This window comes from Quercus robur, chromosome 6, assembly GCF_932294415.1.
Source record: "Quercus robur chromosome 6, dhQueRobu3.1, whole genome shotgun sequence".
In the NCBI taxonomy this organism is placed as follows: Eukaryota; Viridiplantae; Streptophyta; class Magnoliopsida; order Fagales; family Fagaceae; genus Quercus; species Quercus robur.
Window position 1 is genome coordinate 9,511,149 of NC_065539.1, and position 26,546 is coordinate 9,537,694.

Here is a 26,546-nt window from a genome sequence, read left to right on the forward strand (position 1 = left end):
TCGACTATTGACACAAACAATGAGTAGCAAAATTCGGCACATTTCTATGTCTAAGGTGGTGTTATTAACATTATTGTTTTGTTTTCGATTTCTAGTAATGGCAATGCCTTGGGCAAAATAGTCTGTTTGTTAAAATTTATTCAGTGGCTATAGTTCTATTTCATTAACACACATGTAAACAAGTAATATAGCAATTTGTAAATCATACATATATATGTTATCCCTACGTGATGCAACAACGAGGCCAAGCAAATATTTAAGAACAATAGAATTACAAATACATAATGATGCTGCTCAAATTAGATGATAATCTAAAAGTTGATGCTGCTGAGTCGCTGACAAACTACATGTTTAACTGCATCATGACAGAGTAGAACACGGACAGAACCAAAATGTTGCAAATCGGCTGAAGCCTACCAAAACATTGTTTTTTGCAATTTTAGGCAGTTCTGTCACATGTGAAAAGGCAAAAATACTGAACTCAATCCTCTCCAGGAATAAGGGAAGAAAATTTGGAGAGAGAAGTTTCAGCAAAAGGACAAAAGAGGAGGAATTTTCAGTTTGTTTTGCATCTAGACCTCAATCTTCCAGCAATACCTTGTGCAGCAGGAACGAATGCAAAAGATGCTGGTGACTTGTTTTCAGACTGCTTTGGACTTATCTCTGATTCAATATTATCATTACCACCCTCACTTTCTTTAGAAGGCATCTCCTCTTCCTCTACACCGCTTTCTTGTGAAAAAGTTACATCCTGCTTGATATCTGCAATTTTCTCACTAGCCCCTGGTAACCCCTTATCATCATGGCCATTTCCTATTCTGCGCTTCTTCCTCAATCTTCCAGCAATACTTAGTGAGGCAGGAATGGATGCGGTTGATGCCGGTGACTTGTTTACAGCCTGCTTAATATCTAAAATTCTCCCATTCATTCCTAACTCATTGTGCCTGTGGCTTGGTTCAGCAGCAGGAGCAGGCTTCTTATGCTTTGGACTTCTCTCTGATGCAATAGTATTATCGTCATCCACACTTTCTTTAGAATGCATTTCCTCCTCTTCATCTACACCACTTGCTGGTACATCCTGCTTGATGTCTGCAATTTTCTCACTAACCCCTGGTAACTGCTTATCATCACGGTCATTGCTTATTCTGCGCTTCTGCCTTAATATTCCAGCAATACTATCGGGGCTTGGTACAATGGGGAGTGCATGCTTCTTTTTTAGCTTTGAGGAACTTTTCAAATCATTATTTCTATCACCATGTTCTTTGTCTGTAAAATGAGGTTCCTTCTCTTTTTCACCCTTGAACTGGTCATCTGTGCTGTTTCCAGTTTGAGGCTTTGCTAACCCAGGGAGATCATCAACCCCATTTTCAACCTCTGCAGAAGTCAGATTCACAGACTGCACTCCTATATCTGAAAAGGGTAATGACCTCCTAGCAGAAACTTGATTGTTAGTACCTGGAATTGGACTAGTCTGTTTCTCACCCTCAAACTTATCCTCACTTTTGGCTTCAGATTGAGACTTAAATGATCCAAGGTGAATACTTTCAACCTTGAGAGATCCCTCAGACTCTACTTCAACATCTGAGAATGGCAGCGACCTCTTTGCAGAAACTTGCTTGGTAACATCAGCATTTTTATCCAAATTTGTCTGTAAGCGTCGAGTTTGAATGAGGTAGTGCGCAACAGATTTGAAGCCCAATTTTGATATCTGGAGGGTGGACAAAATTAAGCTTAGCCAATTCAACACTGAGAGAGAGGGAGGGAAGGCATGGTTGAGAAGATAACCTTTTTATAAAGAGTACCAGTGGGAGGCCATCCTTTAGCTTGCCGGCACAAACTGCAGTTGCAGATTCCACGACAGGGAGGGCAAATCCAATTAGGGTTTTGCAGGGCTTCAAGTACGTGTTCCCCGTATCTGTAGAAAAGAAAAGAGATAAAGCCAAAAAAAAAAAAGGGAGGGGGGGGGGGGGGGGAGAGGGAATGGGGGCATCAGATTTTACATTACACAAAAAGTGATCAGGTATCTCAAGGACTCCATTTACAGCATGCAAATAACGCCCTTCACAGTGCTGAGAAATCAGAAGACGTTAATATGAAGGATAAATTTACAAGTAGGTCTACACAAGCCAAACATGTGAGCACAAGTGGGTCTATATCTACAAAAATTGGGATATTTTTATAGTGCTCAAGTGATTGAAGGGTGGCTGGGGGTTCAAGTAAGCAGACTTAAATGATCTCCAATGTATTTTTCATTATTTCTCTTGGTGATTGTTTAACATGGAAAGAATAAAAAGCAGAATTTGAGAGGTTCTTCTAGCAATCACTGCTCACCAATCAACCTATGTATGTATGACAACAACAAACCTAGCTATGCTTATGGGTAGAATGGAGTTGTACATGGGCTTAAAATGAATCTGCCAGCATATGCTGAGAGTTGCCTTGTTAACTAGCTAACTATCTTGTTAACAAGCCCAAACATGTCAACTGTCTGAGTTTCATTATCAGGTTCAAGTGAACACCCCAGCCTATGCTCAGCATGGTTTGTTTTGGCACCTATAATAAGAAACCGATATTACGTTCTTAAAATAATCATAGCAGAATGAGCATGTAGCAATGCATATAAAGATTCTAAGATGGGGAAACCAAAAAAAAAACAGAAGAAAAGAAGAAGAAGATTTATCAATTTAAATTACAGAAAGGTGCATAATTGGTAACCTGGTAAGTAGCGCCAGGAAGTGATAAATTTAGCAGAATTGATTGACAATGCTCGAAGACATTCAAAGACAAAAATAAAGGTAACAATAAGCAGGAAGGTGCCATAGAGAGATTGTGCCAGGTGTTATGCAGTAATTGCTTATTAGGCTCTAACATTGTAAACATGTACAATAAAAACGTATTTCATACTATCAGGATTTAATTATGGTACATTTAAGCACATAAAAGAATGTTGAATAGAGCATACCTCATATACAAACAATCTCCACAGAACTGCCCTTGGACCATGTTGCATTTGCAACACTGAGTCCGATAGCCAAGAGTTTTCTGCCTGTAAAACCGCATTTCATCTTAAGAATAATTGAAACTACACACAACTATTTCAGGCCAAGGATATAAATCTGATAAAAACCATATAAAACAAGAACATAAAATGCAAGAGGAAATCCTAAAACTTGAATAGGGATTAAAAAAAAAATCCTAAACTAAAATAAGTTACAAGAAGGATGTATAATATAAAATACACTTTTCTATATTTTATTTTTATTTTACCTGCTCTTGGTGTTTCTCCTAACTAATAGATTTATTGCCAGAAAGGATACTTCAGACACTAAGTGAAACAAGTCCTCCAGCTAAGCATATTTTTGCCAAGCATAAAAAGCCAAGCATCCCATCAATAAAACAGATTAATGTACCTTCTATATTATTATTATTATTATTTTGTTTGGTAAGAAGGGAAAGAGTTTTATTATAAATAAGTACCTTCTATATTATTATAAAGCATAACTTACACTTTCGTAAGTGAAAAAGTTAGTTGACAAACTTGTAATTTTGAAACGCAATTAAAGATTGTAAACTTTGCTTTTGCAAGTATTACAAAAGGTGTCAAAGTTGCTTTAGAGAATTAATAAGAAGAAAAATGATAACCTCATTCGTGACACTATATCTACAGTAAACTCTATTAATCCATTTCAAGAAAAATTTAAATTAAATCCAATCTTTCCCTAGCCCAACAGTTAGAAAGTCATCCCCAGCACATTGCGACAGTCTAATGCATCAGCCACCACATATCCCTCCAAAGAGCTAAATACCACTACCATATCCAGCACTTTGTCTGCAATAATTCCACTAGGCCACACCATCCCACTACTTTAGCCGCTGTCTGTACATGAGTATATAAGCATTATTATTTTATTAAACTTAGGCCATTCTCCTTCCTGATTGATCTTGTTTAAATCCTTGTTCTTATATTGTGATTGCCCAAATTTTCTGAATCATGTTTGATTTGATTGTCTGAGTGTGCGTTAATGAGTCCCACATAGAATGTGTACAATGTAACTTGACTAGGCTACAAAACCAATTACGAGGACTCCCAATTATAACTTGACTAGTCCTATCGGGATATGGAGCATATGTGACTAATGTTTTCTCAAGTTGTGACATACATCTGCTCTCCTAATTTATTAGTTTTCATTATATTAATAAAAGTTTTAGAACTTTCTTAGGCTAAAATTTATCAATATCAAAAAAGATGGGAGGCATTCAAAATGTGTTTGTGGTATTATCCTATTAACTACTAGCAATTTTGGTAAGCAAAGTCTTTTACTTCACATATTATCAGCTTAAATTTCAGCTACCTAAAAACCAGACCAAAATTGTAATTTGTTAGACAAAAAAATACAGCAGCAATTGAAAGAACCACCAGACCTGCATTGATGGCAAGTCTTTCCCCTAACTTGGTCATAAATTCTCTTTCCATCCTTGCCATAACCATCCACAAATAATGTCCAGCTCTTCTCAGTGTTGCCCAACCGCTTCTCATGCTCTTCAGTGTAAACCTCTGGCTTCGAACCCTCTTCCAACAATACACCATCATCTTGCAAAGACTTACGCTTCTTCACGATTTCCGTTTCTGCATAGCTAACTGGTGTCCCATTCTTCAACCTAAATCTCCACAATTAAAAATAAAATAAAATCAGAAAATGTCCCATCAAAAACAGAATTAAATTCATTAAAAAATCAAATCATATTCTTGTTAAAAAAAATAAAAATAAAAAATTAGACCCATTTAGCATTCAGAATCACAAACACATAACAGTCTATCAAAATTTGGCATCCTTCTTTAAGTCCCATAGTTTAGAGGCGGTTTCAAATTAAATTTAAACCCACACTTTTAAAAGTTTCAAATTAAACAATGCACTTCAAAAAAAGTTTCAATTCAAATTTTCAAACCATAAAGCCACTACGCATGAAGCCATTAATTGAAGAATGTTTTTAAAAAGACAAACATTGAAACATCATGTAACTTGAAGTGAAATAATGTTCATAACTTCATATATAATCAGCACATAGTATTTAAGTAACTACACGGCATCATTTTGTTTAAGACATCACCTTGTTTAAGCATTATCTAGTACAACAATATATATATTTATGGTTTGAATCGAAAAGTTTATAAAAGTATTGGGTTTTAAATTTTAATATATAATTTCTCCTACAAAAGACTTAAACTTTTCATATTCCATTGTGTCTCAGCTTCTAAATTTAAGCCAAAAGTTTTTTTTTTTAAATACAAATATGTTCTTAAACAAGAAGAGAGGGAGTGATAGAAAAACCGGGAAGAGCGGCGAGTGGGTCCAGATGGCGGCGCAGGAGAGGGCCGAGGAGTAGTTGTACAGTTGTTGTGGTTCCTTGGGTTGCGCTTAGTGTTAGAGGGAATCACAGACTTGAGCTTGAGAGAGAGGTCGAGAATGCCCAGCTTCTGCATTCTCTCGAGGTTTTCTTTGATCCTTTGCTCTCTGGATAGCTCGTACTGAGACGCTTTCTGGGTTTGGCTGCTCTGGGGTTCGCCATTTTGGATTTCTTCGATAGTATTTGCAGGGGATTCTATAGCTTCACTTCTCTTTCGCATTGTGTCGCCAATGAACTCTCTCTCTCTCTTTGTGGGTGTGATTTGAATCTCTAACGGTCGAATAGAAGGGTTTGGACTTCGGAGTCTGAAAATACAGGGTGTGGACTAGAGAGTGGAGCGAGGGAAACTGGGAAAGTAAAGTTGGGGATAGGGACAAATTTAATATTTTGCTGTTTATTTATTTATTTATTGTTTCACCCATCTTTTTTATTTAACTTGCCACGTACCAATATTTTATTCTTTTTCTTATAAAATAACAAAATTTTAAAATGGAAAAAAAAAAATTTCAAATACATTATATGCTGTAATTGATAAAATTTTAGTACAATATCTTAGGCGAAATACATTAAAATATTTTCGATTAAATTCAAATACATGATTGTATTGAGTATTAACCTATTAAACACAAACACAGTTATATTTTCCGATGACAATAAAATTCAAAATATTTATGTGTTTCAATTTTTATTTTTTTTAGAAAAGGGTAATGAAATTTTATTGAAAGACAAAAATAGAGCGATCAAGACAGATCAAGTAGCAATACAAAATTAAGATTTGGACGAATATCTTCTATCCATATGCTATAAGATCATTAACTTCAACACCATATGCTATAAGATCATTAACTTCAATACCTTTCTTATTTAGAATAATGTGCAAAAGCATTTCCCTGATGTTTGACATGAGAGAAAGAGAGCTAACTAAAAACGAAGGCTAACCGTCGTGTTTGAATTTAATTAATGGACTCAATATACTACACGCCTACACTTAAGGTGCTTTATCAAAATTCTACCTTTTATGATATAAATGAGAGTGTGAGACTGGCTAAAAATGAAATCATACATTCTTTTTTCTTTTTCTTTTTTTCTTTTTTTTGGTATACTTGATGGTTAGGGAAAATGAGATTTAAACCCTAGTTCTCCTAAAGAAGGAAAGCAGACAACATCATTATATTACAAGACTCATGATAAATGTATAATCATATTTAGGAAAGAATAAAATATAAAAAAAATTTAAATAAACAAAAAAGCTAATATATTAAATGAACAAAAAAAACTAACTCAAACTCACCATTATTTATTAGGTAGGAAGGTTGGTGATGAGGTGGATTAAGATTCTTTAAATTTTTGGATATTTATTTATTAAAATTTATCAATTTATTAGGTATGGGTTTGAATTTTATCAAGTCATTAATAATTTAAATAAATCTCAAAATATATTAATATTAATTTATCCAATTCACTTGTTCAAAATTGATTGAAATGTTGGATTGATATTTTTCTTTCTTCACCCAATTAGAAAAAAAAGTATGTTTTCTTTCACTTCTTTTTTCACCACAAAATTGCCTTGCAACTCATTGGCGAAAAGCCTTATAGTTTGTTCAATGGTATTTTTTGGTTTCTTTTATGACGAGTATTAGAGATCACCTCCTTCATTTATCATAATAATTTAATTATCAAAAACTAAATGAAAATGAAAGAAAAGAGTAATACTTGTAATTGTAATTGTTAGTTATTACTTCCAACAGACTTAGATAACTTGAATTCTTGATTTATTAAGCTGAAAGCATCCACCCCTTCAATTTTATTAGACTTCATCCATTTTCATTATTTTTCCAGACAAATATTGTCCATGCTGACTAGGAGGGAAATAAAAATTGGTCATGGACTTTTTCTTTTTGGGCCCAAAGGCAATATCGATCAAGCTGGTTAAAACCCAAATAATCCCAAAGCCTTTTGAGAGGCCCAGTAGGGCCAGTATCAAACACACAAATGATCCATCCAGAAACATATTCATCCCTTGTGAAGAAGTATCAATTTTGTTTTTCTTTGATAGACTAGTAGAGTATCATTGAGAATCAGTTTTAATATTCCAACATCTTGGTATTTTTTTCAATTAAATTGTTAAATTAATCCTTCAAAATTGTATAAATTTTATTGGTGTCCCAACTCAACTAAACAGCACCTAAGTCCCCCTACAACGTTCTTTTCATAATACGCCACAAATGGTTTAAGTTGGTTCACTCTCTTTGACCTTCTTCATGTGGGCACATGGCCGATTGGTTATTGCACAAAGCAAAATCTACAAATTTCTGACACTTAGAGAAGATTTCGCCAATGTTGATGAACTACCACATGAAAGTTTGTACCTCCAACTGGTTCTTACTCCTTCCCCATTACAAAGGGGTCAAACCAAATGCAACTGTTTATACAAGCTTACAAGTTTCATCTATGGTTTAATCTGCTTTCTTTTCTAAACAAGAAGGTACTTATATGCTTACCACTTGCGTTGTTACTTACCAAAGGTACTTTAATCCTTGTTCTCATTCACTTGGGGACTCAGAAGCCAAAGCCATGAAATCATATTATATTGCAGCCTTGGTTGTTTTCTTCTTCAATTGGTGCTATATTGGAAAGGCTGCTAATGGTCAAGGGTCGGGAGCTTCTTTTATCTTTGGCGATTCTCTAGTTGATGCAGGGAACAATAACTTTTTACGAACGTTGTCTAAGGCAAATATCCAACCTAATGGAATTGATTTCAAAGCATCCGGAGGAAATCCTACCGGCCGGTATACAAATGGTAGAACCATAGGTGATATCATAGGTAGGTTTTCTCTTATGTACATTTAAAATTTTAAATGACATAACATTTTGCAGTCTAATAGATTTAAAAAATAAAATCTTAATTTCGGATAATAAAACCTTTTCTTTTTAAATATTTTGCATTTTGATTTTTTTTTTTTCTTTTAAAATTTATCCCTTTCAGGAGATGAATTGGGACAACCAAACTATGCAGTCCCATATTTGGCCCCAAATTCCACTGGGAACGCTATATTACATGGTGTGAATTATGCATCAGGAGGAGGAGGAATTATGAATGCAACTGGAAAAATATTTGTTAGCACTTAGTACTCAACCCTTCGTAAATTTTCAATTCTCTTATTTATTGAGTCGTTTGTTTCATTTTTTGAAAAAAAAAAAAAACTTTTGGCTGGGAAAAAGTCAAAAAGATACATCAACATGTTCCTTTAAATTAAAGACTCACTGTTGTGCAGGTTAATCGGCTTGGATTGGATATCCAAATTGATTATTTCAACATTACTAGAAAACAGATTGACAGCTTGTTGGGTCCATCAAAGGCCAGAGATTTCATAATGAAGACTTCAATTTTTTCAGTCACAATTGGAGCAAATGATTTCCTAAACAATTATCTTCTACCTGTCCTCTCCATTGGGGCAAGACTTTCTGAAAGCCCAGATGCTTTTATTAATGACATGCTCACTCACTTCAGGGGCCAACTTACTGTAAGTAAATTAAAGCATCTTTAATAACAACTAATTGGGTATTTGAATGGTTTCTTTTTTTCTTTTTCTTTTTTTGATGAACTATTTGAATGGTTTCTTAAGATTATTAGAGCAGTTGCATTCAATGTAAAATACTAAAATTGCATAAATGCAAAATTTTGGCTAATTAGCCCAAAAAATCATTCACATCACTTTGTTTAAAAATATGCATATCTTATCCATAGCTACAATTGCCTTGTAAATATACACAACTGCTTATGTGTAAAGTAAAGGCTTATTTTATTCAATTCTAAATTCACTTTTTTGGTTGGTGTGTGAGAGTAATACGAGTGTTTAAAAGAAATGATTATGTGAATGAATAATAAATATTTTATTGAAATAGCTTTTACAGTAAATAATCTGATATGAGTTTTTTTTTTTTTTTTTTTAAATGTTTGTATAAAATAGAAAAAAATAGATTATCATTTTAAAATAGACATAAATTATTGCATCAATTGATACGAATGCTCTTATTTGTGTGTATGATTGGCAGAGGCTATACCAGCTAGATGCTCGAAAGTTTGTCATTGGGAACGTTGGACCGATAGGCTGCATACCTTATCAAAGGACAATCAATCAATTAAACGAAGACGAATGTGTGGAATTACCCAACAAGCTAGCACTTCAATACAATGCTAAGTTGAAGGATTTGCTCACTGAATTAAACGAAAACCTCCCAGGAGCTACATTTGTTCTTGCAAATGTGTATGATTTGGTGTTGGACGTAATCACAAACTATAAGAAGTATGGTAAGTAAGAACCATTGATACAATTTGCCAACCATGTAACCTGCTGCATCATTTCGCCTAAGCTTTTAGGCCTAATTTGACATAATATTTGATCAACAAGTTATTTAAGGTAAACACAGTAAAAAAAAAGTTAATTTCTTTTTATTTTTTGGTCCTATAGCAAAAAAAATGTCACCCATGTGAATCTAGGATTAGACATGGTACTTCTAATAAATAGGACAGAATTGAAACTAAATGGACAAAATATTATGGTACTTAGCATTTGTCTCTGTAATTTCCAATAGCTTATTTACATAATGTTTATTACAAGATTATATACATTTTCGTACAGGATTTACAACTTCAAGTAAAGCATGCTGTGGAAATGGGGGTCAGTTTGCGGGGATCATTCCATGTGGACCTACATCTAGCATGTGCTCAGATCGCGACTCGCATGTGTTCTGGGATCCTTATCATCCAAGTGAAGCTGCCAACCTTATCATAGCCAAGAAATTGCTTGATGGAGACACAAAAATCATCTCTCCTATGAATCTTAGACAACTTCGAGATCACTAATTTTCATTTCCAAGAAATTAATGGTGTCCACTAGTTTGTACTATGTCCTTTGAATGTTACCCAATATCTTGTTTGAATTATTGCTCTTGTATCGAGTAAAGTTTACAAAAGACAATCTCTTTTTTCTTACTAAATTACTTCAAACTATCTCCTCCCTTTATTCTTCTCTTCTTCTTGGTTTTGTTTTGGTTTCTTTCATTGTTGCGACTTATACGTTCTATGTTGTTTAATTGCAAATTTGCAAGCATTAAAGTTAATGAGAAATAAATTGGATTAAAATCTTTTATACAGGATTAAAATCTTATAAAGTTTGATGATTTTTAACTAATTTTTATATAGGATTAAAATCTTATAGAGTTCTTAAAGTAATGCAACCACAAAGTTCTTAGGAAAACTTGGATGGAGTATTTAAGCCACCTTATTGAGCAGAAATGTGTGGATGGATATTGGACCCCTTTGAAGGCCTCCAAGGAAAACTTGGGCTTCTCCCACCTTCTTTTCGCGGATGATATCATTTTATTTTGCAAGGTTGACCTCGCTGCCTGTGAAGCAATATTAGAAGTGCTTGAGAAATTTTGTGCAGAATCTGGGCAAAAAATTAGCTCGGAAAAGTCCCGTATATACTTTTCTCCAAATGTTAATGAAAGCCTAAAGGAGGAAGTTTGTGATAAATTGGGCATATGGGAGACTCATGATATTGGGAAGTACCTGGGCTTCCCGATAAGGCATAGAGGGGTTGCGAGGAATCCTTACAAATTTATAGTGGAGAAGGTTATGAGCAAATTGGCGGGGTGGAAGGCTAAATACCTCTCCTTTGCTGGTCGGACGGTGTTGATTAAGTCTGTGATGTCAGCCGTCCCAAATTATGTGATGCAAGGGGTGGCTTTACCAGTCCATATATGTGAAAAATTAGATAAAGTTAATCGGGATTTTCTATGGGGCTCCACGAGTGAAAAAAAGAGAATGCACGTGGTGGGTTGGAGCAAAATTGTTAGGCCCAAAGAAGAAGGGGGTTTAGGGATACAAGCGGCCAGGGCAAAAAATATAACCTTGCTTTCAAAATTAAATTGGAGGATGTACCATGAACAAAATGCTCCGTGGGCTGAGGTATTACTTAAAAAGTATTGCTCCTCTTCGAGAATGAGGTCAAGGAACCCGAAAATTCTGCCTTCATCACCTAATTGGAAAGCTATCAGCTTGGGGTTTCCCATTTTTATGAAAGGGATTTGTTGGGGAATAGGTAATGGCCACGGGGTCAAGGCTTGGTTGGATAATTGGATTAACGGTGATTCTCTCCGAGGCATGATAGAAGGACCCTTAAGGCAAGGAGATCAAGGATTAACAGTGGCGGACTTGTGCCATGGAAATGAATGGAGATGGGATCTCCTTTCCTTTGAGTTGCCGAATTCAATAAAAAATAAGATTAAAGCTGTTCCAGTTCAGTTGTTTGGAAATAGGACTGATTTTATCATGTGGAAATACTCCAAAGATGGAGTTTTTTCCACAAACTTGGCCTACCAGCTAGCTAATGAAGATAGCGCAACTGAAAATCAGTTTCAAGGGCAGTGGCTTTGGAAACTTGATGCACTTCCAAGGATCATAAGCTTTCTTTGGCTATGTTTTCATGGTAGTATTCCTGTTAAAAGTGTGCTGACAGCTAGAGGTATAAATTGTGGTAAGAATTGTCCATTGTGTATTCGGCATGAGGAAACCATTGTTCACCTTCTTCGAGAGTGTGAAGTTGCTCGGGACCTGTGGTATAGATTGGGTGTACCTGCCTCACACATAACCTCCTTCAATGAAGACTTTGAAACTTGGCTTAAAATAAATTGTTTAAGCACAATTAGGCACAATACATCTGTTCCTTGGAGTATTTTGTTTGTTTTTGCGGTTTGGTGTCTATGGAAGAATAGGAATAAAGTAGTGTTTGAAAACACCATTCCGAATCCCAGGTTGGATAAAGAGTGTATTGTTCAAGCAAGGGAGTATTTTTTCTGTGTGAGTAAAAGCTGCCAAGTTGCTGCCAGAATTGCTATCCCTGTCAGATGGACTAAGCCATTAGGTGGTTGGCATAAGCTTAACACAGATGGAGCGTCATGTGGAAACCCAGGTAAGGCCGGTGGTGGAGGAGTTATTAGGGACTGCCATGGAGACTGGGTTAAGGGGTTTTCAAGATCAATTGGGCATACTACTAGTGTCATGGCTGAGTGGTGGGCACTGCGTGATGGCCTGAATTTGGCCATTCAATTGGGAATAAGCCAGTTGGAAATAGAACTTGATGCCAAGGTGATTGTGGAAATGCTTCAAAACACAAACTGTCCTAATAGAAATTATACTACTTTGCTGTGTGATTGCAGGTGTCTCATGGCCAGGTTCAGGCAAGTTCGGGTGGGACATGTGTTTAGAGAGGCGAATAAATGCGCCGATCTTTTGGCTAAGAGGGGTTGTTCCTTGTTGGAGAATTTTGTTGTGTTTGATACCTCTCCCTCTGATGATTTAAATATATTGCTTGAAGCTGATAGGAATGGTCTGTATTATTATAGGCATGTTGCCAACACTTTGGCCTCTGTGGCCTTTTTGTAGTTGCTTTTCTGTTTAATCAAGTACCTGTTTAACCAAAAAAAAAAAGTTCTTAAAATCGAATCTATCATTTTGAAATAAGCAAATTAAATTTTGCCACATCATTAATCATTTAAAATTTATACCTAAATGATGATAGCATAAACTATGTAGTAAATTCTAATTTATTTATTTCAAAATTAATAAATATGATTCTAAAAAGTGTACAGTGGAATTATCCTAAAGTTCTTATAATATTTGAATTCCATTGTTTGCCTCTTAGTTTTAGTTTGAGAGTTCATAAAGAAAATGAGACGAGTAAATCATAGATAAACAAATAGAAAAGGTAAGAGTTTGGTGATCGTGACGGTATCTCATGCACCGAGCACATAAAACATGTGTCTCACTGACACATGGACCCCACACCTATGTTTGGCTATTCTTAGCCATCCTAGGTTGAGCGTATTCCTTTGAGTGGTTGGCTATTCTTTATTATCTGAACAATCTGACAAGGAATGATTGGTAGTTAATTTATCTATGTCAAGGCGGGAAGGTGCTTTGTCAAACTGAGAGCACGATTTCAGGTTGAACGATCCATAGGCCTTGGCCCAAAAATATGGAGTAGCCAAGCATAGGTGCCCCAGGCTCATCTCCACCAATAGGTCCAGTACTATATTGGTTGAATAGTAGCATTAACATAGCATTTGGTTGCACTTGGGAAAAGGGAAGGGAAATTGTAAAGAAATGAAACGAAAAATATTTGTCCGTGTGGTTGGATGTGGGAAGGAAACGAAAGGAAACAAATAAGAAAATATTACTTTCCCTTGTTTGGTTTTCAAAGAGAATAGAAAGGAAAATAAATGTTTTACCTTTTTGCCTTTAACTATGGGACATGTTAGAAAAGTAATGGTGCATTAGTAATTTCATAATTAAAAAAAAAAAAAGTCCAAATTATTTTAACATAACATGACTTGGATAATTTGGAGTTTGTTACTATATATTTTTATTTTTTTTACTTTTTCTCTTCTCATATTATTTTCTATAAAATTCTTATTATTCTCTCTCACATTCTCTCTTGAAAGAGGGGTTATTCTCTTTCTCTTGATTTTTTTTATTCTATCTTGCAACTCTATTTTATATTGATGAATCATTATAATTTTTAAAACTTTATTTTGCGTTCATACGTTTTGGCATGTTATTTTTTAGTTTCCTATCACAAGTTCTCTCTCTCTCTCTCTCCCTCTCTCTAATAAAATTTAGAGAATAAATTATACGTATAAAGTATAAGTTTGACATGAATTTTGATTATTATGATAATTTCTTTTAAGAGAATGAATAATTTGAATAATTTATTTAAATAAAAATTATACGTTTATTCATTTTGTTTAAATGTATAATTAACCTCACGCAATTCATTTAAAAGTAATGACATTAAAACAAATGAATAACTGTCGTAAATATTATATTTGTATATTCATAACCTTTTATATTTAAAAAGACTTTCACTTAAATTTAGCCGTACTGAAGTTGACTGAAATGCTATATTAATGTGACTCAACAAATGTGTAACAACAGTAAATGATATGTTTAAGAATTTAGATATTACGAGATTGAAATATATATATATATATATATTAATAAATTTGAATTTAGATTAGGTGCTTTTTGAGAAAATTCAATATACAGTAAAGAAAGAAGAAAACAGAGAGTGAAAAGAGAGAGGGAGACGAGAGGTTGAAGATGATTGTATTAACCAACAAAGAAATGAATTACAAGCTTTTCTGAATAATGATCTGAGTAAGGATTCTACTATTTATAGAGTATAATCATTTCCTAAAACTGAATAGCTTAAGATCCAGATTATAAGGAACTAATTCCATGAATTCAGGAACTATAACCACCTCTCTAACTAACATTCCCTCCAATATTAACTTCCATTTGATCACACAGTCACACGACACCATTTCTGTGTTGATGAATAAAGTCCTTAGTTTAAGTCCAAAATGGTGCGCTGCATAGATTAATAAACCGATGCGTATTGACTTAAGTGATAAGTGAAACAGTGCGTGTTGAGTCTTTACTACTGTGTTGATCGTGTTGAGACTGATCTTCAACATCCCCCTTCAAACGCTTGGGGGATGAATCCACTAGAAGTTTGGAACGAATAAGAAGAAATGGAGGAGCAGATAATGGCTTGGTAAACACATCCGCAAAATTATCAGTGCCTGAAATAAAACCAACACAGAGATCTTTACGAAGAACCTTTTCTCATATGAAATGATAGTCAACCTCCAAGGGCTTGGTTCTGGAGTGAAATACAGGATTTGCAGAAAGAGCAATGGTAGAAATATTATCACACCAGATAACAGGCACATAAGGGAGGTAAAGTTTGAGTTCCTTGAAAAGAATGCGAAGCCAGGAAAGCTCAACAGCAAAGGTTGCCAAAGCCCGGTACTCAGCCTCTGTGGATGAGCGAGATACAGTGGTCTGTTTCTTTGCAAACCATGAAATGGGATTAGGACCAAGAAAGACCAATAGGCCAGTAGTGGAGCGTCTATCAGTAGGGTCCCCTACCCAATTTGCATCAGAGAAAGCAGTGAGGGTCAAGGGACCTAGGGAGAAACAAATGCCATGATGTAAGGTACCCCTAACATATCGCAAAACCCGTTTAGCAGCCTCCATATGTGTAGAAACTGGCTTGCTCATAAATTGGCATAGCTGTTGGACACTAAAGGCTAGGTCAGGCCTGGTGAAAGTGAGGTACTAGAGAGCACCTACTAGGCTTCTATATTCAGTGGGATTAACCAAAGAAACACTAGTGTGAGGGACCAAATGAGTGGCTGGGCAGCAAGGAGTTTTGACAGGTTTAGAATTTGACATATTGAACCTGTGCAAGATATCAGAAGCATATTTGGATTGAGTGAGAGTGATGCCATACTTAGTGGGAGAAATCTGAATGCCCAAGAAGTAGCTCAAGGGTCCTAAATTTTTAAGCTCAAACACTTGACTAAGAGCAACAATGAAGGAGGACATTTGGGCAGAATTGTTGCCTGTAACAATGATATCATCCATATAGAGTAACAGGTAGATGATAGTGCCAGAAGAATGAAAAATGAAGAGAAAGCTGTCAGCCATAGAAGCAGTGAACCCCAAGTGAAGAAGATGAAATGTAAACCTCTCAAACCAAGCTCTGGGAGCTTGTTTGAGACCATACAGGGATTTATGAAGCTTGCACACAAAGGAAGGATGATGAGAGTCCACATAACCAGGAGGCTGAGTCATGTATACATCCTCTTTAAGAAGTCCATGTAAGAAAGCATTAGATACATCAAGTTGCCTTAAACTCCAATTGCAACTCACTGCAATAGCCAGAATCAGTCTCACTGTAGCAAGCTTTATAACAGGACTAAATGTTTCATGATAATCAATCCCAGCTTGTTGATGAAACCCTTTGGCTACCAGCCTGGCTTTGTATCTGGAAATGGAGCCATCATTGTTCGGTTTAAGTTTGAAGACCCACTTGTAGCCAACAAGGTTGACATTAGGAGGGGCTGGCACTAAGGACCAAGTTTGCTGCCTTTGTAAAGCTTGGAACTCAACATCCATAGCTTCACACCACTTGGGGTATTGAGAAGCAATCTTATAGGTAAGGGGCTCAGTAAAGGTGTAATCTATGACAGCCTTGTAGCATAACTTGGATATGGGTTTAAAGATACCACTCTTAGATTTGGTCTGCATAGAATGCTGATTAGTTTGCATAGAGGGCACGGGCTGTAAGGTTGAGATAGATGTAGTGGCAGTGACTGAGGGAGGTAGTGCATCAGTAGCAACCTCAGAGAGGTGTGAAGTCAATATAGAATACTGTGGACAAGGAACATGAGGGTTAGGTTGTGAACCAGGGTCAGGAGGGTTAGGCTAGGAACTAGTGACAGGAGGATGAGATTGAGAAGCATTGGAGGGAGAGACATGTGTGGGAGATGGGATTGAGGAAATGGTAGAGGAGACAGGATGTGGACCTAGAATAGAAGAGTTATTTGTGGAGTGGAGAAACAATTGATTGGATAACCAAGTGAGATCAGGAAAAACAGATGATGGGGTAGTTGATGATTGAGAAGTAGTGGTGAAAGAGAAAAGAAATTTAGATTCATCAAAAAGAACATGTCTTGAGGTATATAGGTGTTTGGTTTCAAGATTAAAGCACAGATAACCCTTTGTACCTACTGGATAACCAAGAAAGATACATTCTTTGGTTCTGGGTGCAAGTTTGTGAGGAGTGTAAGACCTAAGATTAGGATAGCAGGCACACCCAAACACTTTTAGTTGGGAGATATCAGGTTGGGAAGCATAAAGTGTAGACCAAGGAGAAAGGAAGTTAAGCACAGATGTGGGCATCAAATTTATTAGTGTGACTGCAATGAGGACAACATAAGACCAATAGGAAGAGGACATTTTGGCTTGTGACAGAAGGGTAATATTGGTTTCAATGAGGTGCCTATGTTTCCTCTCAACCAGTCCATTCTGTTGTGGAGTATAGGGACAAAAAAGATGATGAATAATACCATTTTGTAAAAGATAAGTCTTGAAGTCAGTAGAGGTGTATTCACCTCCTCCATCTGATCTAAAGACTTTAATTTTAGCAGAAAATTGATTTTCAATCATAGCTTTAAAATGAACAAACTTGGTAAAGACCTCTGATTTTGATTTTAGCAAATAGATCCAGGTAAACCTGGTGTAATGATCAATGAACAAAACATAGTATTTAAAGCCATTAACTGAACACATTGGAGCAGGACCCCACATATCATAATGAACAAGCTCAAATGGATTAGATGCTGTAAACTGTGAAGTAGGAAAGGGTAAATTGTGCATCTTTCCATACAAACAATGAGTACAAGAGTTATCTACAGCAGTACACTTATTCAAATGAAGTTTGGCATTAGGAAAAAAATGATTCAGTACTTGATCAGAAGGATGACCAAGCCTTGAATGCCAAAGAGTTTTATTGAAAACAGAACTACTAGACACCCTATTACAAGATTTAGAGGACAATGAGAGTTGTGTAGCTTTGTGAGGGTAGATTGGATAAACACCATCCTCACTCCTGCCTTGGTAAAGTATTTTCCCCGTGGCCAAAGCCTGAATTGAAATAATGTTTTCATCAAAATAACAGAAACACTTATTGTCATGGCAAATTTTATGAACAGAGGCAAGATTGGATGCAATGGAAGGGACTCTAAGAACATTGTTTAAAAGAAGTGTGGATTGAGAGACAGGAAGAGAAGCATTACCTAGGTGTGTGATAGGAAGGTTTTGTCCATTGCCCACAGTAATCTGATCTTGACCATAGTAAGGTTTGGGAAAGCTAAGATGATTCAGACTTGATGTCACATGATCTGTAGCAGCACTATCTGCAAGCCAAGGTTGATCTTGAGTGACATAAGCATTTGATGCAGTAGCCATAGCTACAAGCTTTGTAGGAGGATGCTTTTCCTGGTAAGCATAGTCCATCCTATGATAACAATCAAGTGCTGAGTGGCCAACCTTCCAACAAATCTGACAGATTGGTCTTTCTGACCTAACTCCATTAGAATTAGGCTGAGGTTGCTAAAATTGATTGAATTAATTGAACTGAGAGGATTGATGAGATGAGCCTCTTCCACCTCTGCCACCTCTATTATTATAGTTGCCTCTACCCCTTCCTCTATTGGAAGATGGATTAAATCCATTGTTGTTAGGTTTTGGAGTAGTTGTTGCTGCCATAGCAAAAATAGTGTCTTTTACATCAGAACCTTCATTGAGAGAACCTTCATTGAGGGACTCTTCCTCTGCATTGAGCATAGTGGAGAGTTCATCAAAACTCAAAAGAGTACTCCTAGTTCTTATAGCTGATCTGAAGGCATGATACTCCTTAGGGAGTCCTTCGAGAGTAATGTGGAGCAATTCTTCATCATCCACAATTACTCCCACAGCTAGCAACTTATCTCTAACGACCTTGATTTTCTGCAGATATACATCTACAAACTCAGCTCCTTTCTTAAGATTGTGAAGCTCACCTTTAAGGTTCATGACATGAGACCTTGAAATGGAGGAGAATCTGTTCTCCATGACCTTCCAAACTTCTAAAGCTGACGAGCACCCTACAGTGAGTGCTAGAATGGAAGGAGTCAAGGTTGAGCTCACGAATGTTAATAAAGTCTTTTCCTTTGATTTCCATACCAAATAATCTGGATTCACCACAGTGGTAAATGAACCAGAAAGATCTTTAAGAAATTTTTTGGGAATCAACTGTAGTTCTTCAATCAACTCAAACAGAGAGTAGGTTTCGAGCACCATTGTAATTTGATGCTTCCAAACTATATAGTTTGTATTATCCAACTTTATGGTCATCATATTGGCCATATTGGAGAGAAGGAGGAATGGTTGATTGAGTATATTCACTGAAGAATTGGAAGTTAATGAAGACGTTGAAGAAGAGGCCATTGTTGAAGCTGTTGTAGCCATTGCTTCACTGACAATTGGCTCTGATACCATGAGAAAATTCAATATACAGTAAAGAAAGAAGAAAACAGAGAGTGAAAAGAGAGAGAGAGACGAGAGGTTGAAGATGATTGTATTAGCCAACAAAGAAATGAATTACAAGCTTTTCTGAATAATGATCTGAGTAAGGATTCTACTATTTATATAGTACAATCATTTCCTAAAACTGAATAGCTTAAGATCCAGATTATACGGAACTAATTCCATGAATTCAGGAACTATAACCACCTCTCTAACTAACAGTCCCTCCAATATTAACTTCCATTTGATCACACAGTCACACGACACCGTTTCTGTGTTGATGAATAAAGTCCTTAGTTTAAGTCCAAAACGGTGCATTGCATAGATTAATAAACCGATGCGTATTGACTTAAGTGATAAGTGAAACAATGCGTGTTGAGTCTTTACTACTGTGTTGATCATGTTGAGACTGATCTTCAACACTTTTAACCCAAACATGTCTTTTCCCATGATGTAATTGTACAAAAACAGATTGAAGTGGATCAAAATGAACTGAAGTGCTGAATGGACCAAATAGGACAAAGTGGACCGAAAAGGACCAAATTAAATCTCAAAGGACTGAATAGGACCAAAGTGGAGAGACCGGACCGAAGTGGACTGAATAGAAGCAATGTGGACTGAATTGGACCGAATAGAATCAAAGTGGACAGAATGGACCGCATAGAAGTAAAGAGGACTGAATAGAACCAAAGTGGACAGAATGTACTGAATAGAACCAAAATAGACAGAATGGACCGAATAAGACCGAAGTGGACAGAATAGGATCAATGTGAACCGAATAGAGCCACAATGGTTTAAGTTGATTCACTATCTTTGACCTTCATGTGGGCACTTGGCCAAGTGCTTATTGCACAAAGCAAAATCAACAAATTTCTAACACGTTGAGAAGACTTCGCCAATGTTGATGAACTACCGCATGAAAGTTTGTACCTTCAACTTCTTACGCCTTCCCATTACAAAAGGGGTCAAACCAAACGCAACTCTATACAATCGTACAAGTTTTATCTATGGTTTAATATGCTTTCTTCTGTAAACAAGAAGGTACTTATATGCTTACCTCTAGCCTAGTTACTTATCAATGGTGCTTTAGTCCTAGTTCTCATTAACTTGGGGACTCAGAAGCCATAGCCATGAAATCTTATATTGCAGCCTTGGTTGTTTTCTTCTTCATTTGGTGCTATATTGGAAAGGCTGCTAAAGGAGAACGGTTGGGAGCTTCTTTTATATTTGGCGATTCTATAGTTGATGCAGGGAACAATAACTATTTACCATCGTTGTCCAAGGCCAATATCCCACCTAATGGAATTGATTTCAAAGCATCTGGAGGAAATCCAACAGGCCGTTATACAAATGGTAGAACCATATGTGATATCGTAGGTAAATTCTCTCCTTAGGTACATTTTAAATGACATGACATTTTGTATACCATTAGATTTATAAAAGAAATTCTTAAATTCTTAAACGGATAGCAAATACCTTTTCTTTTTAAATAGTTTGTATTTTGATTTTTTTTTCCTTTTAAAATTTATTCCTTTTAGGAGAAGAATTGGGAGTACCAAACTACGCGGTCCCATTTTTGGCCCCAAATTCCACTGGGAAAGCTATATTATACGGTGTGAATTATGCATCAGGAGCAGGAGGAATTCTGAATGCAAGTGGAAGAATATTTGTCAGCACTTAGTACTCAAACCTTTTGTAGAATTTTCAATTCTCTTATTTATTGACTCGTTTGTTTCATTTTTTGAAAAAAAAAAAACTTTTGGCTGGGAAAAAGTCAAAAAGATACATCAACATGTTCCTTTAAATTAAAGACTCAAATGTTGTGCAGGCTAATCGGCTTGGATTGGATATCCAAGTTGATTATTTCAACATTACTAGAAAACAGATTGACAGCTTGTTGGGTCCATCACAGGCCAGAGATTTCTTAATGAAGACTTCAATTTTTTCAGTCACAATTGGAGCAAATGATTTCCTAAACAATTATCTTCTTCCAGTCGTCTCCATTGGATCAAGAATTACTCAAAGCCCAGATGCTTTTATTAATGACATGATCACTCGCTTCAGTGGCCAACTTATCGTAAGTAAATCAAATCATCTTTAATAACAACTAATTTGGTATTTGAATAGTTTCTTAAGATTACTACAGTCGTTGCATCAGTCAATGTAAAATGACATAAATGCAAAATTTTGGCCAATCAACCTAAAAAATCGTCCATATCAATTTGTCTAAAATTATACATATCTTGTCCACAGCTACTGTACCGTGTAAATTTACATTACTACTACTCATGTATAAAAGCATATTTTATTCTTTTCGCAATTCATTTTTGCAGTTGATATGTGTGTGTGTCAGTGATATGGGTGTTTTAAAAAATATGGTTATATGAATGAAAAATAAATATTTTATTGAAATAGCTTTTAAAATAGATAATCTAATATGAATATTTTTGAAAAGTGATTATGTAAAATAGACATGAATTTCTGTACAAATTGCTACTAATGCTCTTATATTTTTTGTTTGATTGGCAGAGGCTATACCAGCTAGATGCTCGAAAGATTGTCATAGCAAACGTTGGACCGATAGGCTGCATACCTTATCAAAAGACACTATATCAATCAAACGAAGACGAATGTGTGGAATTACCCAACAAGCTAGCACTTCAATACAATGCTAAGTTGAAGGATTTGCTCACGGAATTAAACGAAAACCTCCCAGGAGCTACATTTGTTCTTGCAAATGTGTATGATTTGGTGTCGGACATAATCATAAACTATGAGAATTATGGTAAGAAGTAAGAACCATTAATACAATTTGCCAACCATGTAATACTGCTGCATCATTTTGCCTAATCTTTTAGGCCTAATTTGACATAATATTTTATCAAAAAGTTATTTAAGGTAAATCCGGTATAAAAAAAAAATAATAATAATTAATTTTTGCTCCTATAGCAAAAAAAAATGTCACCCATGCGAATCTAGGGTTAGACATGGTACTTCTAATAAATAGGATAGAATTGAAACTAAATGGACAAAATATTATGTTACTTAGCGTTTGTTTGAGTATTTTGTAATTTTCAATAGCTTATTTACATAGTATTTATCACAAGATTATGTCCATTTTTGTACAGGATTTACAACTTCAGGTAAAGCATGTTGTGGAAATGGGGGCCGGTATGCGGGAATCATTCCATGCGGACCCACGTCTAGTTTGTGCTCGGATCACTCCTCACATGTGTTCTGGGATCCTTATCATCCGAGTGAAGCTACCAACCTTATCATCGCCAAGAAATTGCTCGATGGAGACACAAAAATCATCTCACCTATGAATCTTAGACAACTTCGAGATCTCTAATTTTCATATCCATGAAATTAATGGTGTCCACTCATTTGTACTATGTCCTTTGAATAATACCCAATATCTTGTTTGAATTATTGCTCTTGTATCAAATAAAGTTTACAAAAGACAAGCTCTTTTTTCTTACTTAATTACTTCAAACTATTTCCTCTCTTTATTCTTCTCTTCTTCTTTGTTTTGTTTTGATTTCTTTCATTGTTGCGACTAATACGTTCTATGTTGCTTGCAAGCATTAAAGTTAATGAGAAATAAATCTGATGACTAGTAATTAAAAATTGAGAAACACAACTGATGATTTTTAGCTAATTTTTTTTATAGGATTAAAATGTTATAGAGTTCTTGAGATAAGCAAATTGAATTTTGCCACATCGCTAATAACTTAAAATTTATACCAAAATGACGATCACATAAATTATGTAGTAAATTCTAATTTATTTATTTCAAAATTGATTAAAAGTGTATGGTAGAATTATCCTAAAATTCTTATAGGATTTGAAATCCACCACCGTTTGCCTCTTTGTTTTCATTTGAGAGTTCATATAGGAACAATGAGTAAATCATAAATAAACAAAAAGAAATGGTAAGAGTTTGGTGATCCTAGGTTGAGCGTGTTTCTTTGGGTGGTTGGCTATTCTTTGTTGTCTGAACAATTTGACAAGGCATGATTGGTTGTTAGTGGGATAGTACCTTGTCAAACTGAGAGTACGATTTCGAGTTGAACGATCCATGGGCCTAGGCCCAAAAATGGATAGCCGAACTTCAGCCAAACATGGGCTGTTAGGTGCCCCAGGGCCCAGGCTCATCTCCACCAATACTATACTGGAAAATAGTTGCATTAACGTAGCAGTTGGTTGCACCTGGGAGAAGGGAAGGGACGGGAAAATAGTAAGGGAAAGAAAATTGTAAAGAAATGAAAAAGAAAATATTTTTCTCTGTGTTTGGATGTGGGAAGGAAAAGAAAGGAAACAAATAAGAAAATATTCATTTCCCTTGTTTGGTTTTCAAGGAGAAAAGAAAGGAAAATAAATGTTTTACCTTTGTGCCTTTAACTATGGGACATGTTAGAAAAGTAATGGCGCATTAGTAATTTCATAATGAAAAAAAAAGGTCAAAATTATCTTAACACTATATTTTGAAAGGGAAAAAAAGGGAGAAAAGAAAAAAAGAAAAAAAAGGTTGGTGATATGACATTTTCCCTTATCTGGTTAGTTTTAGAGAAAGGAAACAAAAAGAACAAGAAGGGAAAATCCAATATTTGACTTTACCATTTAAGGTAGCATATTTCAAATAAATTACAAAGATATTTTTTTAGTATATTCTTTCTATTATATGGGGATACCCTAGTCTTTTCCTTCAATTATAATTTATAAAAAAGAATAAAATCCGAAACCTTTGTTTAAAAAAAAAAAAAAAAAACCCAAAGCCTCTATTTTATTAGTCTTCATCCACCACCTCATGAAAAACATTAAATATATATATATATATTTATATAAATATATTTTTAATGTTTTAATCTGAATATGAATTTGTCTCTATTATTATGAAAATATGATTTTAATTGTCATCTAAGACCACATCTCTCCTCCACAAGAAATTATACAATTCTCATGGTGGACTACGTCACTTGTCCACCATTCTACTAAAAGACTTCTACTCGTTTAAAATTGCTAAGTCAGTAATTAGTTTTTGTTTTTTTTATTAAAAAAAAAATGACTTAACAATTTTAAACAAGTGAGTTTTTTAGTGGAGTGGTGGACCATGTCACTTGTCTACCATGAGAACCTTATAATTTCTCCTTCTCCACCCAAATTGGGTGGATAAAGGTATGAAAAAAATGCAATAGTTTGGATCCACCATTAAGAAAAGTTATATATATCTAAAAACTAATGCTTAGCATTTATTGTTGCTATACTCTTGTTAAACCATATCAACAGCTACATCATCCACCCATTTTCAATATCCTCTCTCTTATTTTAATTTTTTTTTTCTTATTAATTTCTCAACTTATTGTTATATTTTTTCTAACTTTTCCCATTTCTTTTATCTTTTCAACTCTTCACTACTATTTACCATAATATCACTTTTCTTCTATCCCCTTATCTTCCTTTATTTTTTGTTTTTCTTATTCTCCTCCTTTTACAATAAATTTATAGTTTTCTTTTCCATTTTATTCATAGTTTTTTACACACAAAATGTTATATATATCTCTCTCTCTCTCTTTCTCTCTCTCATTTTCCACACACAAAAGGTTATTTCTCTCTCTCATTTTTTTTTTCCATTTTGGTGGATTTATTTTTTATTTTTTATTTTTCTTGCACCTCTACTTTAGGTTGATAAATTTTGTATTATTTGGAATTCTACTTTAGGTTGATGTGATTAAGTTTTGTGTTTTTAAGTGGTTATCTTTTTTCTTTTTTTTTTTCTTTTTTCTTTTATCTTTGATTTCATGGATGTCATCATATTGTATTATTAATATAGTATATAAGAATATAATGTTATTTTATTACATAACATGACTTGGGTAATTTGATGTTTGTTACTATATTTTTTTTATTTTTACTTTTTTTTTAGAAAATTTTTTCTATAGAATTCTTATTATTCTCTCTTGAGAGACCGGTTATTCTCTTTCTCTTGATTGTTTATTCTTTTTTACAATTATACTTTATATTGATGTATGATTGTGATTTTTAAAACTCTATTTTGAGTTCATACATTTTGGTGTTGTATTTTTAGTTCCCCATCACAAGTACTCTCTCTCTAAAAAATAAAATTTAGAGAATAAATTATATATATTAAGTATAAGTTTGACATGAGTTTTGATTATCATGATAATTTCTTTTAAGAGAATGAATAATTTGAATAATTTATTTAAATAAAAATTATACATACATATATGTATTTATTTATTTTGCTTAAATCTATAATCAAACTCATGTAATTCATTTAAATGTAAACACGTTAAAACAAATGAATAACTATTCTAAATATTACATTTGTATATTCATAGCCTTTATATTTTAAAAAAAAAAAAAAAAAACTTTCCCTTAAATTTCGCCATATTGAAGTGGACTGAAATACTACATTACTGTGGTTCAATAAAAGCGTAGCAATAATAAATGCTATGCTTAAGATTTTAGATATTACGAGTTCGATATTTATTTATTTTTTTTAGTAATAAATTTGGAATTAGATTAGGTGCTCTCAACCCAAACATGTATTTTCCCATATGTACTTGCACAAAAAATAGATCAAAGTGGACCAAAATAAACCGAAGTGTTGAATGGACCCAATTGGACCAAATGGAACAAAGTGGACCAAGTGGAAAAAATAGGACTGAATAGAAACAAGGTGGATGGAAAAGGACCGAATGGACCGAACAGGACCAAATTGGATGAATAGAAACAAAGTGGAGAAAATGGACCAAATAGAACCAAAGTAGACAAAATGGACCGAATAGGACCAAAGTGGACGAAATAAGACAGATATTGATCGAATAGGGCCAACGTGGACCAAATAGAGTCAATATGGACTAAGTGGACCAAAGTAGACTGAATAAGACCGAATGGACTGAATAGAAATTTAATGAACAGAATGGACTAATTAGGATCGAATGGACCAAAGTGGACCGAATAGGGGCAAGGTAGACCGAATTGGACTGAAATGAATTGAATAAGACCGAATTGAACTTTAGTGGACAAAATGGGCTAAATAGGACCTAATAAAACCAATGTGGACCGAATAAGACTTTTGAATATTTATCATTTTTATTGCATTTTTAGGGCTCATGCATATTTCTAATTT

The 26,546-nt window shown here is 34.8% G+C and overlaps 2 protein-coding genes and 1 long non-coding RNA gene across 5 annotated transcripts; 1 reads left to right on the forward strand and 2 right to left on the reverse strand.

Moving 5' to 3' along the window:
- Positions 1–228: 228 nt before the first annotated feature.
- LOC126732652 (uncharacterized) lies at positions 229–5,779 on the reverse strand. Its single transcript, XM_050435622.1, has 5 exons — positions 5,331–5,779; positions 4,423–4,659; positions 2,963–3,046; positions 1,786–1,915; positions 229–1,708 (listed from the first exon to the last, which is right to left on the reverse strand). The coding sequence occupies exons 1-5, from the start codon at positions 5,624–5,626 to the stop codon at positions 557–559; spliced, it is 1,899 nt and encodes a 632-aa protein (XP_050291579.1). The 5' UTR covers positions 5,627–5,779; the 3' UTR covers positions 229–556.
- A 2,056-nt stretch (positions 5,780–7,835) lies between these two features.
- Positions 7,836–22,876, forward strand: LOC126732653 (GDSL esterase/lipase At2g23540-like). 3 transcript variants are annotated; one of them, XM_050435624.1, is made up of 6 exons: positions 7,836–8,230; positions 8,393–8,523; positions 8,682–8,930; positions 9,463–9,718; positions 10,050–10,064; positions 22,534–22,876. In XM_050435624.1, the coding sequence occupies exons 1-6, from the start codon at positions 7,900–7,902 to the stop codon at positions 22,740–22,742; spliced, it is 1,191 nt and encodes a 396-aa protein (XP_050291581.1). In that variant the 5' UTR covers positions 7,836–7,899; the 3' UTR covers positions 22,743–22,876. The 3 variants fall into 3 exon arrangements, with proteins under 3 accessions (XP_050291581.1, XP_050291580.1, XP_050291582.1); XM_050435623.1 differs by having other exon boundaries at positions 7,843–8,230; positions 10,050–10,241; positions 22,711–22,876; XM_050435625.1 differs by lacking the exons at positions 7,836–8,230; positions 8,393–8,523; positions 8,682–8,930; positions 9,463–9,718; positions 10,050–10,064 and adding exons at positions 20,417–20,767; positions 20,929–21,059; positions 21,219–21,467; positions 21,920–22,175 and having other exon boundaries at positions 22,519–22,876.
- LOC126732655 (uncharacterized) lies at positions 14,617–19,694 on the reverse strand. Its single transcript, XR_007659517.1, has 2 exons — positions 19,598–19,694; positions 14,617–14,733 (listed from the first exon to the last, which is right to left on the reverse strand). It is a non-coding gene; the product is annotated as an uncharacterized LOC126732655 (long non-coding RNA).
- Positions 22,877–26,546: the final 3,670 nt, after the last annotated feature.

What these genes read in the sequence shown, in the direction of transcription:
- LOC126732652 (XM_050435622.1), bottom strand. Translation starts at nt 5,626, where the DNA reads ATGCGAAAGAGAAGTGAAGCTATAGAATCCCCTGCAAATACTATCGAA. An exon ending in CCCACTCGCCGCTCTTCCCG is followed by an intron (nt 4,660 to 5,330) that starts GTTTTTCTATCA and finishes GTGGAGATTTAG; the next exon opens with GTTGAAGAATGGGACACCAG. An exon ending in GGAGATTGTTTGTATATGAG is followed by an intron (nt 1,916 to 2,962) that starts GTATGCTCTATT and finishes TCTTTTCTACAG; the next exon opens with ATACGGGGAACACGTACTTG.
- LOC126732653 (XM_050435624.1), top strand. Translation starts at nt 7,900, where the DNA reads ATGCTTACCACTTGCGTTGTTACTTACCAAAGGTACTTTAATCCTTGT. An exon ending in AACCATAGGTGATATCATAG is followed by an intron (nt 8,231 to 8,392) that starts GTAGGTTTTCTC and finishes TATCCCTTTCAG; the next exon opens with GAGATGAATTGGGACAACCA. An exon ending in ATGCAACTGGAAAAATATTT is followed by an intron (nt 8,524 to 8,681) that starts GTTAGCACTTAG and finishes ACTGTTGTGCAG; the next exon opens with GTTAATCGGCTTGGATTGGA.